The following is a 17072-nucleotide window of genomic DNA, read 5'->3' as shown; positions in this document are numbered from 1 at the left end:
CTAGAATCCGCGGAGAGGACTCCAGCACTCTTCGCAGTATGTGGCGCGCCGGACAAATTAGAAGAGCTCCTGCTTCACATGTTTACTTGGAAACGTTTATCCACGTCCCCGGTGTAATTCTCTGCGCTGCTACTCGCGTCATGGGTTAAATTCGTCTAATCCACCAGCAGTGATAAGTGGTCTGTCGCACTCTACGAGCAGACTTCAGCTAGTAAGTTTGTAAAGTTCTTTATGATTATTTGTTGAATTACATAAATGAATGCCTCAACTGGGAACGCTAGCAAAACTGGAGTTGTCGTGTAGCATGTTGCAACTGCGAGTGGTGTGCTTACTCTGTGTTATTGTTAACAAAAAATAACGAAGTACAGTCACTGCAAAATACATTCAGCCCCCTAGGTAGTGAATCTTCTGGCCCTGATCAAAACTGATAACTTGCGTCCTTGTGCACATAACAAATAAATCAAAATTGCCTTACCCCTAAAGCAGCAAGGATGCATCGCGTTATATGCTGCTCTCTCATGAAGAAGAATAAAATATGCTAGCTACAGGCTCAAAAAAATGGTTCAAATGGCTCTGAGCACTATGGGACTTAACTTCTGGGGTCATCAGTCCCCTAGAATTTAGAACTACTTAAACCCAACTAACTTACGGACATCACACACATCCATGCCCCAGGCAGGATTCGAACCTGCGACCGTAGCGGTCGCGCGGCTCCAGACTGTAGCACCTAGAACCGCTCGGCCACTCCGGCCGGCGCTACAGGCTCAGCGGTATGCAATGCTGGCCTTAATACTTTGAAATATACATGATATTATTTTGGCTGATAAATAAAAACACTTAAGACAAATTCAGTAACTTTAAAAAACATACGACCTGAACAGAGGTAGTGATTTGGGTGAATTACTAACACTGACTCTTTCAATTGTAAAGTTGTATTCGAAGTTAAGTTTAGATTTTCAAAACACCTGACAACTGAAATCGCATTACTCAGAAAAATTATATCCTTTTTACTAAACGGAAATCTCTCTTTGCTGACGTAGTCACAAACAATGAGATCTGTACAGCAAGTATTATCTAACATCACTGAAAAGCATAAAGACAAATCTTGAAGTTATGTATACCTTTGTTAACAAATCTTAGAAACATTACAAAAGGGAAATATCTAACTAGCTTATAGATAAAATAGTTTACCTACATTCTCGGACTGCTCGACATGGAACTCACTGTTACCAAATATCAGCCAACCCATTTACACTAACACGCTAGCAAAAGAAAAGTAATAAAAAATTAACTCCTTTACGGTAACTGCGTGAAGACTTCTGCTTCCACATTTGTGTTTCCAATAATACAAGCATTCGTAAAGCTTCTTTGTAATATCAAACGAGTAATTCTTCCTTGTCACAATTCAATTTACATTTCATCATTTCACTTTACATTCCATTATAACACCACTCATCATTTTTAACTACCTATTTTACGTGCGGTGTAACACAAAATACTTGTATGAGTAAATTGATACATTATAATCTCACACTTGGTGGCACAACACACCACAAAAACTGCCTACTGTATCCTCTTTCGCATACAGACTGCTACACACTCACTGCTGTGCGCCAAGCGCTCTCTTGCTCCAACACTACAATCTCAGACCAGAAGCAGTATCTTCGGCTCTGCGGTCGTGCAAAGTCAGCGATCCGATTTATAGAGCCCATCAGATACATGCACACATAAAGTTTTGCATCACCCCGGTTCCCAGAACTCCTGAAGATAGACGGTGACTGTGGATAATCTATCACATACATAGTCCCTTTGATTGTTCAGAGATGTCACTAAATCAGCCCAAAGATGTAAACAACCGTGCATGAGCAGCGCCTATTACACAGTGGGGACCGACATCCTATCAGTTCCAGTCATTCCACCAGGAAGGAGGTACATGGCTCGTGTTGTCTGTAGTTCAAACATGCCTAGACGGTCAATACCGCGGTTCGATCGCGTCCGCATTGTTACTTTGTGCAAGGAGGGGCTCTCAACAAGGTAAGTGTCCAGGCTTCTCGGAGTGAACCAAAGCGATGTTGTTCGGACATGGAGGAGATATAGAGAGACAGGAACTGTCGATGACATGCCTCGCTCAGGCGGACCAAGGGCTACTACTGCAGTGGATGACCGCTACCTACGGATTATGACTCGGAGGAAACCTGACAGCAACGCGACCATGTTGAGTAATGCTTTTCGTGCAGCCACAGGAGGTCGTGTTACGACTCAAACTGTGCGCGATAGGCTGCATGATGCACAACTTCACACCCGACGTCCATGGCGAGGTCCACCTTTGCAACCACGACACCATACAGCGCGACAGAGATCGGCACAACAACATGCCGAATGGACCGCTCAGGATTGGCATCACGTTCTCTTCACCAATTAGTGTCTCATATGCCTTTAAACAGAAAATCGTCGGAGACGTGTTTGGAGGCAACCCGGTCAGGCTGAATGCGTGAGACACGCTGTTCAGCGAGTGCAGCAAGGCGGAGGTTCCCTGCCGTTTTGGGGTGGCATTACGTGATGCCGACGTACGCCGCTGGTGGTCGTGGAAGGCGCCGTAACGGCTGTGCAATACGTGAATGCCATCCTCCTACCGATAGTGCAACCATTTCGGCAGCATATTGGCGAGGCATTCGTCTTCATGGACGACAGTTCGCGCCCCCATCGTGCACATCTCGTGAATGACTTGCTTCAGGATAATGACATCGCTCGACTAGAGCGGCCATCATGTTCTCCAGACATGAACCCTATTGAACATGCCTGGGGTATACTGAAAAGGCCTGTTTATGGATGACGTGACCTACCAACGACTCAAAGGGGATCTACGCCGAATCGCCGTTGAGGAGTGGGACGGTCTGGACCAACAGTGCCTTGACGAACTTGGGGATAGTATGCCACGACGAATACGGACATGTATCAATGCAAGAGTACGAGCTACTGGGTATTAGAGGTACCAATGTGTGGACCACCAACTCTGAAGTTCTCGCTGTATGGTGGTACAACATGCAATGTGTGGTTTTCATGAGCAACAAAAATGGAGGAAATGTTGTTTATGTTGATCTCTATTCCAGTTTTCTGTGCAGGTTCCGGAACTCTTGAAATCGAGATGATGAAAAATTTTTTTTTGATGTGTGTACATCGTATACAACATAGTTTCATTTTAGTTTACATTAGTCTCATTACGATATTCGGGTGCCACATTGTAAGTGTACCCCAGTAGACTCCTTTCAAGTTCCACATTAATGTGGAAGGCCAAGTTACTTTTATGGAATGCTGCCCTACACTTCAGAGTGATACCGACACATGCCACTATTTTTTAACACATTCGCCGAGTCTATGTCAACAATGTTCTGAACGTTCAACCGGTGGTAATTCCTCGCCAGTAAAAATGCGCTCCTTGATCGCGGACCCATCCAGCAACTCCGCATGACCACCGTCGCAAAATCTGCGGTTGCCGTGAATCAGTTTCTCGATTGTCTGGACATTCCCGTCTGTGTCCGATGTCGATGGCCTTTCCGGTCACCATCATTCACGGTTGTGAGGCCTTGGTCAGATTGTTGGCACCATTCCACAACCACTGGACCCGACACTGCACTTTCCCAAACACCGTCAGAATTCTACGGCGAATTTGTGTGCAAGTTAAACGTTTTGCCCAAAGTAACCCTACTGTACTGCGTACTTCCACGCCTGTTGCGCAGTGATCTTAGAGTGTGGCGACATGTGTGACTTACTTCTGAAGTCCCTTCGTGATTCCGTTGACGTAGAGTCCGAGATCTCACTAGAGTTGTAGCTGTGAAAAAGGTGTCTGCGCTCTACGCTAAAAAAAGTGTGTGTAATGGAACTACGTGATTCTCCAGTTGAAAACGTAGGTATGAACCATCGAAACGTGTTGTAGTGCAGTAAACAAGTGATAGACACAAAAACTAATGTATTCATTTACGTAATAGCAGTGGAGTTTTGTAATGGCGAAAGCAGCTTTTTACTTTGTGTGGTATGTTCTGTTTTCTTTCAAACACCAAATGACATCTAGGAAAACTAAAACTCTGTTTTCGTCCTTCAATGCAGCTGACTTATTTCTGGTAAGAGAGTTGTGTTTCGATTAAACTGGTTTTAGCACTTTCGTTTTCTTACTTGTGCACAGCGTGGGCTTTGTCCCAGTCTAGGTATTGTGAATCCTAAATAAATTTTCTATTTAAGATGCTTGGTTTTGCCTGTTTTGTGGAAGAACACTCGTAAGAGTGAATATCCAAGTCCTCATGCAATGATGGGAATGTGTTAAGCTGGGTAGCCAAGCACAAATTCCTGACACCTCCTCACGGCTCGAACACGCTTGTATAGGCGTCGGTTTGTTTACTAGAAAATGTCGAGCTCACACGGCGATGTGCAGACCTTGGTAGTCTCTTTGATTGTGTTACGGAAAAACAAAGAAAAAGGAAACGTCACATATGTGGAGTAAAGAGTAAGGAGAACGATGTTACACTCTAAGAAAAGAAGAACGAATTGTCCGTATTGGTATAGCACCGCTATCCAGGGCGTCTCCTGACTCGTCTTCGCTGGCTTGAAGCAGTATTCATTACTGAAGACTATTCCACGTCAGTCACTGAGATTCCAGGTCCCGATGACTGGCGAAGATATCTCTGGAGACAACCCCCGCAGGGCCCTCCAACCAGCACGCAATTTTGATAATCTAACGCGCGAATTGGACACAATTTGTCTCGATATCTGCCAGCAGGTCATCAGATAACTTTATTAATCAACGCCAAACCTAATAACTGCTTGCCTAAGAACCAGAGGTGGTCCAACGTGTTATTGACTTGCTCAGTTTTTTAAGCTCTTTCTCTTGAATGAGTCATCCAGTTTTTCTGAACGTGTAATTATTTGTTCTTTTGTACATGTACTTCACACCTACCGATTTTCTTCCCATTCGGATAATTCCTTCGTAATGCATAGTTTCTTTTTTGCCTTAGAGAGAGTTCCCAGATTAATTATCCGCGTTATACACGTTAAGGAAATGGTCTCACAGTATTGCTGCTTTTCTTCACCTTTTCGTCCATATACTATCGTATTAATTCACCTGTCTTACAGCCTTTGACGAAATATGAATTAACAGGACCAAATAAAAACCGAAGCAAATCAAATCACTGCCGAATGCTTGCAGAGGCCTCCCTGTTCTCGGTACACACCCTCAAGCATGCATACGCTTGGAAGCTTCCACAAGTATACATAATCGAAATTCGATCAAGCATCAAGCTAATTGTACAATCCTCTTACTCTGCTGCTTGCACAGATTTTTTACTACATGCGCTCGCCGGCCGTTGTAGCTGAGCGGTTCTAGGCGCTTCAGTCCGGAATTGCGCTGCTGCTGCGGTCGCAGGTTCGAATCCTGCCTCGCGCATGGATGTGTGTGATGTCCTTAGGTTAGTTACGTTTAAGTAGTTCTAAGTTCTAGGGGACTGATGACCTCAGATGTTAAGTCCCATAGTGCTCAGAGCCCATTGAACCTTAGAGCGAATGCCAGTATGTTTCCTCCGAAAGGCCATGGCCGATTTCGTTCTTTATTCCAAGCTTGTGCTCCGTCTCTAATGACCTCGCCATTGACGGGAGGTCGAAACCCAGTCCTCTTCCTTTCTTCCGTAGACGCATTAATCCGAATGGGGTGGCTCAGTAGTTGGAGAAACTTGATAAACACAGGACTAGTTGCGACACATTTAAAGGAAATGCCAAAATACGTCTGATAAACGCTGTGATTGCGAGTAAATCAATATGCACAATAGTTACAAATACTTCTCGTTGTGCTCGGCTGCGTAGTCCAGGGTCGTAAGTCCACGGACTCACTCTATGGAAATTGTTTTCTTTCGATGGCGACTCATTAACTTGAAGAAACACAGTTTAAGTTGTTGAACGTCTTCATTTTCTAAACAAAACCACCAAACATTCCCAGTGCTTAATAGACATAGTGGTTTACAAGTTGGTAACCTAAAAGTCTTGCAGCTACACAGAAGAACCAAAGAAAGTGGTTGTTGTTGTTGTTGTCTTCAGTCCTGAGACTGGTTTGATGCAGCTCTCCATGCTATCCTGTGCAAGCTTCTTCATCTCCCAGTACCTACTGCAACCTACATTCTTCTGAATCTGCTTAGTGTATTCATCTCTTGGTCTCCCTCTACGGTTTTTACCCTCCACGCTGCCCTCCAATGCTAAATTTGTGATCCCTTTATGCCTCAGAACATGTCTTACCAACCAGTCCCTTCTTCTTGTCAAGTTGTGCCGCAAACACCTCTTCTCCCCAATTCTATTCAGTACCTCCTCATTAGTTATGTGATCTACTCATCTAATCTTCAGCATTCTTCTGTAGCACCACATTTCGAAAGTTTCTATTCTCTTCTTGTCCAAACTATTTATCGTCCATGTTTCACTTCCATACATGGCTACACTCCATACAAATACTTTCAGAAACGACTTCCTGACACTTAAATCTGTACTCGATGTTAACAAATTTCTCTTCTTCAGAAACACTTTCCTTGCCATTGCCAGTCTACATTTTATATCCTCTCTGCTTCGACCATCATCAGTTATTTTGCTCCCCAAATGGGAAAACTCCTTTACTACTTTAAGTGTTTCATTTCCTAATCTAATTCCCTCAGCATCACCCGACTTAATTCGACTACATTCCATTATCCTCGTTTTGCTTTTGTTGATGTTCACCTTATATCCTCCTTTCAAGACACTGTCCATCCCGTTCAACTGCTCTTCCAAGTCCTTTGCTGTCTCTGACAGAATTACAATGTCATCGGCGAACCTCAAAGTTTTTATTTCTTCCCCATGGATTTTAATACCTACTCCAAATTTTTCTTTTGTTTCCTTTACTGCTTGCTCAATATACAGATTGAATAACATCGGGGAGAGGCTACAACCCTGTCTCACTCCCTTCCCAACCACTGCTTCCCTTTCATGTCCCTCGACTCTTATAACTGCCATCTGGTTTCTGTACAAATTGTAAATAGCCTTTCGCTCCCTGTATTTTACTCCTGCCACCTTCAGAATTTGAAAGAGAGTATTCCAGTCACCTGCCTAATATCGTGTAGAGTCCCCCCGAGCACGCAGAAGCGCAACAACATGATGTAGCATGGGCTTGAAGTAGTGCTGGAGGGAAGTGACTCCATTAATCCTGCAGAGCTGTTCAAATTGCTCTGAGCACTTTGCGACTTGACTTCTGAGGTCATCAGTCGCCCAGAACTTAGAACTAATTGAACGTAACTAACCTAAGCACATCACACACATCCATGCCCGAGGCAGGATTCGAACCTGCGACCGTAGCGGTCGCCCGGTTCCAGACTGTAGCGCCTAGAACCGCACGGCCACTCCGGCTGTCCATGAATCCGTAAGAGTACGAGGGGGTGGGGATCTCTTCTGAACAGCACGTTGCAAGGCATCCCAGATATGATCAATAACGTACATGTCTGGGGAATTTGGTGGCCAGCGGAAGTGTTCAAACTCAGAAGAGTGTTCCTGGAACCACTCTGTCACAATTATGGACGTGTGGTGTATCGTATTATGCTGCTGGAATGTCCACAGTAGACATAAATGGATAGATCTCGCATAGCCCTCCTCACACTACATTTCGCTTCGGGTAATTTTTGTTTGTCTGCAAGGCTTTGGCTATGTTTATGTTTGCTGTGAAGTTCCCTTTGCTTCCACAGGAGTTTTCTAACTCGGTTGTTGTACCACGGTGGCTCTTTTCCATCTCTTACGATCTTGCTTGGCACATACTCATCTAACGCATATTGTACGATGGTTTTGAACTTTGTCTACTGATCCTCAACACTATATGTACTTGAGACAAAACTTTTGTGTTGAGCCGTCAGGTACTCTGTAATCTGCTTTTTGTCACTTTTGCTAAACAGAAAAATCTTTCTACCTTTTTTAATATTTCTATTTACTGCTGAAATCAGCGATGCCGTAACCGCTTTATGATCGCTGATTCCCTGTTCTGCGTTAACTGTTTCAAATAGTTCGGGTCTGTTTGTCACCAGAAGGTCTAATATGTTGTCGCCACGAGTCGGTTCTCTGTTTAACTGCTCAAGGTAGTTTTCAGATAAAGCACTTAAAAAAATTTCACTGGATTCTTTGTCGCTGCCACCCGTTATGAACGTTTGAGTCTCCCAGTCTATATCCGGCAAATTAAAATCTCCACCCAGAACTATAACACGGTGGGGAAATCTACTCGAAATATTTTCCAAATAACGCGACCACGATCTTGCTGTATACATAAATGCTGATCGACAGGATGTTTACGTAGGTTTCACCTCTCGTATCTAGACTTATCAGTGGCCCCATATCACTCCAACTGCACTCACTCGACACCATTACAGAGTCTCCACGAGCTTGAACAGTCCCATGCTGACATGCAGGGTCCTTGGCCTCATGAGATTGTCTAAAGACCCGTACACGTCCAGTCGGGCGATACAGTCGTCAACAGTCCAATGTCGGTGTTGACGGGCCCTGGCGAGGCGTAAATCTTTGTGTCGTGCGGTCATCAAGGCTACACGAGTGGGCATTCGGCTCCGAAAGCCCGTATGGCTGATATTTCGTTCAATGGGTCGCACGGTGACATTTGTTGATGGCCTAGCATTGAAATCTGCAGAAATTTGGGAAAGGGTTGCACTTCTGTCACGTTGAACGAGTCTCTTCAGTCATCGTTACTCCCGTTCTTGCAAGATCTTTTTCCGTCTGCGCGATGTCGAAGATTTGATGTTCTATCAGTTTTCTGATATTCGCGGAACACTCGTGAAATGATCTTATGGGAAAATTCCCGCTTCATCGCTACCTCGAAGATCTGTGTCCCATCGCTCGTGCGCCGACTATAACACAACATTCAAACTCGCGTAAATCTTGATAACCTCCCACGGTAGCACCAGTAACCGATCTAAAAACTGCGCCATACAGTCGTTGTCTTTTATAGGCGTTGCCGACCGCAGCGCCGTATTCTGCCTGTTTACATATCTGTGTAATTGAATACGCATGCCTATACCGGTTTCTTACGGCCTTGATACGCCTGGGAATTTAGTCAAACAGAGCTTGGATGGCGTGTACAGGTACAGCTGCCCATGCAGCTTCAACACGATACCACATCAAGAGTAGTGATTGGCATATTGTGACGAGCCATTTGCTCGGCCACCATTGACCAGACGTTTTCAATTGGAGAGAGATCTGGAGAATGTGCTGGCCAGGGCAGCAGTCGAACATTTTCTGTATCCAGAAAGGCCCGTACAGGACCTGCAACATGCGGTCGTGCATTATCCTGCTGAAATGTACGGTTTCGCAGGGATCGAATGAAGGGTAGAGTCACGGGTCGTAACACATCTGAAATGTAACGTCCACTGTTCAACGTGCCTTCAGTGCGAACAAGAGGTGACCGAGATGTGTAACCAATGGCACCCCATACCATCACGCCGGGTGATACGCCAGTATGGCGCTGACGAATACACGCTTCCAATGTGCGTTCACCACGATGTCGCCAAACACTGATGCGACCATCGTGATGCTGTAAACAGAACCTGGATTCATCCGAAAAATTGACGTTTTGCCATTCGTGCGCCCAGGTTCGTCGTTGAGTACATCATCGCAGGCGCTGCTGTCTGTGATGCAGCGTCAACGGTAACCGCAGACGTGGTCTCCGAGCTGATAGTCCATGCTGCTGCAAACGTCGTCGAACTGTTCGTGCAGATGGTTGTTGTCTTGCAATCGCCCCCATGTGTTGACTCAGGGATCGAGACATGGCTGCACGATCCGTTGCAGCCATGCGGATAAGATGCCTGTCATCTCTACTGCTAGTGATACGAAGCCGTTGGGATCCAGCACGGCGTTCCGTATTAGCCTCCTGAACCGACCGATTCCATATTCTGCTGACAGTCATTGGATCTCGACCAACGCGGGCAGCAATGTCGCGATACGTAAAACCGCAATCGCGGTAAGTTACAATCCGACCTTTATGAAAGACGGAAACGTGATGGTACGCATTTCTCCTCCTTACACGAGGCATCAGAACAACGTTTCACCAGGCAACGCCGGTCTACTGCTATTTGTGTATGAGAAATCGTTTGGAAACGTTCCTCGTGTCAGCACGTTGTAGGTGTCGCCACCGGCGCCAACCTTGTGCGAATGCTCTGAGAAGCTAATAATTTGCATATCACAGCATCTTCTTCCTGTGGATTAAATTTGGCGTCTGTAGCACGTCATCTTCGTGGTGTAGCAATTTTAATGGCCAGTAGTGTAATTGCTTCAGAAAGGGAGACGAAGGTCTGACTATAATAAGCACTTTCAGATGGATATAGGTTTCAGCAGTTGTTCAGGGGCGAAGACACTTACACGATAATAGACTGACGTGAAAAGCTACTCTTCGGACTGAAGACAACAAGCTTCTTCCCCCTCTAGGAAAGCTATACGTTCTTTCACTGTCGTTGTTGATGAGTCCAGCCACTTGGACTACTTCGCCTGTGGGGGCTGGCTGTGTGTAGCGCGACAGTTTCCACAGCTTTGTCGGCGCCACGGCTGCGGAGGAGTCCGTTATCCCAGCCTGCGGCCGGCCGTGCCAGCGCAGCGGAAGACTGTCTGGCGTGAAACGGTTCTCAAATAACGCTTCCCACATAAAAGTCACCGCACCGGGAATTTTACGACTCCGCGGCCCCCAACCTACCGACACGACTCTGCCGCTCGTCGGACCAGGCCGCTTACGGACTCTGCGCTCTTCTCCCTCCTCACACCGGAATACGCGGGAGGTAAGCCAACTTAGGCCAAACACAGTGAGTGCCAGGGTTGCGACGCGTCGGTCCCTTAGTACTGATGAGTTGCTGTGTTTCTGTTCAACGACAGTCCGGTAAGCAAGATCGTGGTCGCGTTATTTGGAAAATATTTCGAGTAGATTTCCCCACCATGTTCAGGGTGGAGATTTTAATTTGCCGGATATAGACTGGGAGACTCAAACGTTCATAACGGGTGGCAGGGACAAAGAATCCAGTGAATTTTTTTAAGTGTTTTATCTGAAAACTACCTTGAGCAGTTAAACAGAGAACCGACTCGTGGCGATAACATATTAGACCCGAACTATTTGAAACAGTTAACGCAGAACAGGGAATCAGCGATCATAAAGCGGTTACGGCATCGATGATTTCAGCCGTAAATAGAAATATTAAAAAATATAGGAAGATTTTTCTGTTTAGCAAAAGTGACAAAAAGCAGATTACAAAGTACCGGACGACTCAACACAAAAGTTTTGTCTCAAGTACAGATAGTCTTGAGGATCAGTAGACAAAGTTCAAAACCATCATACAATATGCGTTAGATGAGTATGTGCCAAGGAAAATCGTAAGAGATGGAAAAGACCCACCGTGATACAACACCCGAGTTGGACAACTGCTGCGGAAGCAAAGGGAACTTCACAGCAAACATAAACATACCCAAAGCCTTGCAGACAAACAAAAATTACGCGAAGCGAAATGTAGTGTGAGGAGGGCTATGCGAGAGGCGTTCAATGAATTCGAAAGTAAAGTTCTATGTACTGACTTGGCAGAAAATCCTAAGAAATTTTGGTCTTATGTCAAAGCGGTAGGTGGATCAAAACAAAATGTCCAGACACTCTGTGACCAAAATGGTACTGAAACAGTGGATGACAGACTAAAGGCCGAAACAATAAATGTCTTTTTCCAAAGGTGTTCCACAGAGGAAGACTGCACTGTAGTTTCTTCTCTAGATTGTCGCACAGATGACAAAATGATAGATATCGAAATAGACGACAGAGGGATAGAGAAACAATTAAAATCGCTCAACAGAGGAAAGGCCGCTGGACCTGATGGGATACCAGTTCGATTTTACACAGAATACGCGAAGGAACTTGCCCCCATTGTTGCAGCGGTGTACCGTAGGTCTCTAGAAAAGCGTAGCGTTCCAAAGGATTGGAAAAGGGCACAGGTCATCCCCGTTTTCAAGAATGGATGTCGAACAGATGTGCAGAGCTATAGACCTATATCTCTAACGTCGATCAGTTGTAGAATTTTGGAACACGTATTAATGTTCGAGTATAATGACTTTTCTGGAGACTAGAAATCTACTCTGTAGGAATCAGCATGGGTTTCGAAAAAGACGTTCGTGTGAAACCCAGCTCGCGCTATTCGTCCACGAGACTGAGGGCCATAGACACGGGTTCACAGGTAGATGCCGTTTTTCTTGACTTCCGCAAGGCGTTCGATACAGTTCCCCACAGTCGTTTAATGAACAAAGTAAGAGCATATGGACTATCAGACCAATTGTGTGATTGGATTGAAGAGTTCCTAGATAACAGAACGCAGCATGTCATTCTCAATGGACAGAAGTCTTCCGAAGTAAGAGTGATTTCAGGTGTGCCACAGGGGAGTGTCATAGGACCGTTGCTATTCACAATATACATGAATGACCTGGTGGATGACATCGAAAGTTCACTGAGGCTTTTTGCAGATGATGCTGTGGTGTATCGAGAGGTTGTAACAATGGAAAATTGTACTGAAATGCAGGAGGATCTGCAGCGAATTGACGCATGGTGCAGGGAATGGCAATTGAATCTCAATGTAGACAAGTTTAATGTGCTGCGAATACATAGAAAGAAAGATCCCTTATCATTTAGCTACAAAATAGCAGGTCAGCAGCTGGAAGCAGTTAATTCCATAAATTATCTGGAAGTACGCATTAGGAGTGATTTAAAATGGAATGATCATATAATGTTGATCGTCGGTAAAGCAGATGCCAGACTGAGATTAATTGGAAGAATCCTAAGGAAATGCAATCCGAAAACAAAGGAAGTAGGTTATAGTACGCTTGTTCGCCCACTGGTTTAATACTGCTCAGCAGTGTGGGATCCGTACCAGATAGGGTTGATAGAAGAGATAGAGAAGATCCAACGGAGAGCAGCGCGCTTCGTTACAGGATCATTTAACAATCGCGAAATCGTTATCGAGATGATAGATAAACTCCAGTCGAAGACTCTACAGGAGAGACGCTCAGTAGCTCGGTACGGGCTTTTGTTAAAGTTTCGAGAACATACCTTCACCGAGGAGTCGAGCAGTATATTGCTCCCTCCTACGTGTTATCACGCGAAGAGACCATGAGGATAAAATCAGAGAGATTAGAGCCCACACAGAAGCATACCGACAACCCTTCTTTCCACGAACAATACGAGACTGGAATAGAAGGGAGAACCGATAGAGGTACTCAAGGTACCCTCCGCCACACACCGTCAGGTGGCTTGCGGAGTATGGATGTAGATTTAGATGTAGAATCAGTATAAAAATGAATTTGACAGCAAACTAAAACATACGAGGTCTGTTCAAAAAAATTGCAGAACTTGGTCCACAAAATTTTTCTACACTTACCTTTTACTTACTGTGCAAGGTCTCCTTGCAAATACTGTCCTCCACAGTAGATGCACCGCCCCCACTTCCGGATGCAGTCTTGGTACGCCCCTTGCTGCATCATGCGAAGCGCCATCCGCGAAATTTCTTTTATCTCGTCTATCGTTGCAAATCTCCGTCTTTTCAACGTGGTTTTCAACTTTGGAAATAAAAAGTAGACTGCAGCGACTAGGTACGAAGGATGAGACAGCAGTCATTTTGCTTCTTTTGCAGTAGTCACGCGCCAACAGGGATTAATCTGCGGATGCGTTATCGTGATGCAAGAGCCGTGAATTGTCTCGCCACATTTCATGCCGTTTCCTTCTAACGTTTTCTCGCAGGCGTCTCCACAAGTCGATTAACGATTTGTTCCTGTGGCACGAATTCATGGTGAGCTAATCGTTCAGTGTCAGAGAAAACAGTCAGCATGGCTTTGACATTTGACCTGACTTTTTTGTGGTATTGGAGAACTATTCCCGACCCACTGTGAAGATGAACCTTGGTGCCAACATCACAACCATAGACCCACGTCTCATTACCACTTATGATTCTATTTAAGGAACATCCCGTTTTCCCTTTCTCGATCCGAAAGCTCTTCACAGATGTTTCCGAATATTTAATTTTGAAATTAGGGACCCCTTCGCGGGGCTGCTTGCGTAACACAATTCGGTTTAACTTTGTCAGTTTAAATTTTCATCTAAAATGCAATATTCACGAAATACCTGTCGTGTTTATATTGTTATTTTCAAGTATTTTTCTTTTCATGGATTATTTGTATTAGAGCTTCCCAAGTAGTCTTGAGGTAGCGTTCTCGCTTCCCGCGCACGGGGTCCCGGGTTCGATTCCCGGCGGGGTCAGGTATTTTCTCTGCCTCGTGATGACTGGGTGTTGAGTATGTCTTTCATCATCATTGATTCGCAAGTCGCCGAAAAGGCGTCAATTAAAAAGGACTTGCAATACGGCGGTCGAACTTCGCCGCATGGGGCCTTCCGGCCAACAATGCCATACGATCATTTCATTCATTTCATTCCCAAGTAATTGCAGTCAACATGTTGAATACAAAGTAATGAACTATAAATTATCATTTTTAGTTCTTCAGATCGAATTTTGTATGTTTTTAGTGATTACGGAGTTTTCAGTCTAAAGTTACCAGCAAGTATAAAAGAAAAACCTATTATGATTATTTATTTTTGTTGTTGTTTATATTATTGCAGAAGCGAAAGAATAGGATGATGGACTTTGATTACGTTGAGTTGCATTTATTTATGTTGAAAAAATTAACGTTAGATGGTTAGTTACGGAACGGTGTCTGCAGTTGTTTGGCTTCTTCACACCCTGTTTTTACAAGCAGTATGAACCACATGATCACAGCAACGTGCTGCATGCGTGTTACCGTTGACACTCGCAAAACATGCGATAGTTATAATCTTGCGAATACCGGCTGAAACCGGTTAACAAATTCAATTTCCGTTTTGCAACTGGTTGCTGATTATTTCGACATAAACAGCTACAGTTGCTGCAGAAGACGGATAAAACACTAACCTTTCGAACTGAAGGCAATGTTGTTTTATGCAGTGATTCAAATGCACCGAGAAATTCATCAGTATCGTGAACTACAGAACTGAAACGGTATCGTAAAGTACCAGTCATATATGGCATATTAGTAGTGATTCTCCAGCAGAAAGAGGTTCCTACTCATTGGTCTGAAGATCACCACAGTAGCGGTCGAAACCGGTCACCGTAATAAATAAATGGTCATCAAGACAGTTTTTAATAGTAGATATTTGTAACACATTGATCACTGTCACACCCATAATGTATTCAAAAGTAATTAATTTATTGCCATGTCAGTTATTGGGAGATTACAAGAAGTTTAGAGGGTTACGCACTAAAATTATAAAACGTAATTCCAAAATATGTTTTAACAAACAATGGCTAATGAATCATGTGATTCTTAATTACATAAAAATTAGTTTTAATACCAGATCAAATATAGAAAAATTTTTACGACAGAAGTGTAGCATTCTATGGATTAGATCTGAAATTAAAGATGCATATAAAGAAAAAGATGCATTATATCTTGAAATGTATAATTTACATTTAAAAATTAGCAATCAGTTGTCAGCATTAATATTTTCACAGTTACTTAACTTTACAGATGACAGAATTAATGCAGTACGAGAAACCATTCTTAATAAGCATAATAAGAACATTGCAGCCCTTGTTAGTCAGCAAAATGTGTGTTCAGAAGGTGTTTAACCAATGTACGTAACTTTTATCCAAGAGTAACCAATCTAACCAAAATTAGTTTTACTCCTGCTGGGACAACACTTTTAAACAAAATTAGTGATTCTCCAGCAGAAAGAGGTTCCTACTCATTGGTCTGAAAATGACCACAGTAGTGGTCGAAACCGGTCATTGTAATAAATAAATCGTGATCAAGACTGTTTTGATAGTATATATATATATATATATATATATATATATATATATATATATATATATATAGTTCATTTTCCAGGTATCTTACATCGGAAAGTGTGACACTCTTGATCCCCGTCGTTATTCCGTGCTGGTAGTGTGTGTTGGCGGATGTGTACGCGCCTGGTATCGATCTCTTGGTATTGTTAATTTTCCAGGTATCTTACATCTGAAAGTGTGACACTCTTGATGTGTTCCCCGTCGTTATTCCGGGCTGGTGGTGTGTGTTGACAGATGTGTACGAGTCTGGTATCGGTCTCTTCATATTGTTAGTTTTCCAGGTACCTTACAGCCGAGAGCGTGACACTGTTGACGTGTTCCCCGTCGTCACCCCGTGCTGGAGCTGTGTTTCTGACAGAGGTGCGCGCGCCTGTTGCAGGGAGGGGTCGCCGGACAGCGAGGTGACCGTGGTGGGAGGGGAGCTGATGGCGCAGCAGTACCGCTACCAGCCAGTGGTGGCGCCGCCCCCGCCGCCCGGACAGCAGTTCGGCTACGGCTACGCCCCCCAGTACTACCCCAGCCCCCCCGCCTCCAGCCTGCAGTACCCGCACTACCACCAGGTCAGTACCTGCACTGCCCGGCAGTGCACTGCAATGAAAAAAGAAAGAGTGGAGCATCCAGAAGAATTAAGTCGGGTGATGCTGAGGGATTTAGATTAGGAAATGAGACACTTACAGTAGCAAAGGAGTTTCGCTATTTGGGGAGCAAAATAACTGATGAAGGTCGAAATAGAGAGGTTATAAAATGTAGACTGGCAATGGCAAGAAAAGCGTTTCTGAAGAAGAGAAATTTGCTAACATCGAGTATAGATTTAAGTGTCAGGAAGTCGTTTCTGAAGGTATTTGTATGGAAGTGAAACATGGACGATAGTTTGGACAAGAAGAGAATAGAAGCTTTCGAAATGTGGTGCCACAGAAGAATGCTGAAGATTAGATGGGTAGATCACATAACTAATGAGGAGGTATTGAATAGAATTGGGGAGAAGAGGAGTTTGTGGCACAACTTCACCAGAAGTAGGAACTGGTTGGTAGGACATGTTCTGAGGCATCAAGGGATGACAAATTTAGCATTGGAGGGCAGCGTGGAGGGTAAAAATCGTAGAGGGAGATCAAGAGATGAATACACTAAGCAGATTCA

At 44.3% G+C, this 17072-nt stretch overlaps 1 protein-coding gene across 1 annotated transcript in view; it reads left to right on the top strand.

The window, feature by feature from the left end:
* The window catches only part of LOC126106269 (trithorax group protein osa-like), a 147957-nt gene that overhangs the window by 30218 nt on the left and 100667 nt on the right, over positions 1-17072 (top strand). Inside the window, exon 2 of the mRNA XM_049912492.1 lies at positions 16315-16495. Within this exon, the coding sequence (XP_049768449.1) occupies positions 16361-16495 (135 nt within the window). The 5' untranslated portion in view covers positions 16315-16360. The remainder of the gene's footprint in view (positions 1-16314; positions 16496-17072) is intronic.

The sequence above is a fragment of the Schistocerca cancellata genome, chromosome 10, assembly GCF_023864275.1.
Source record: "Schistocerca cancellata isolate TAMUIC-IGC-003103 chromosome 10, iqSchCanc2.1, whole genome shotgun sequence".
In the NCBI taxonomy this organism is placed as follows: Eukaryota; Metazoa; Arthropoda; class Insecta; order Orthoptera; family Acrididae; genus Schistocerca; species Schistocerca cancellata.
Note: the sequence above shows the minus strand (reverse complement) of the source record. Positions and strands in the feature narration are given on the sequence as shown.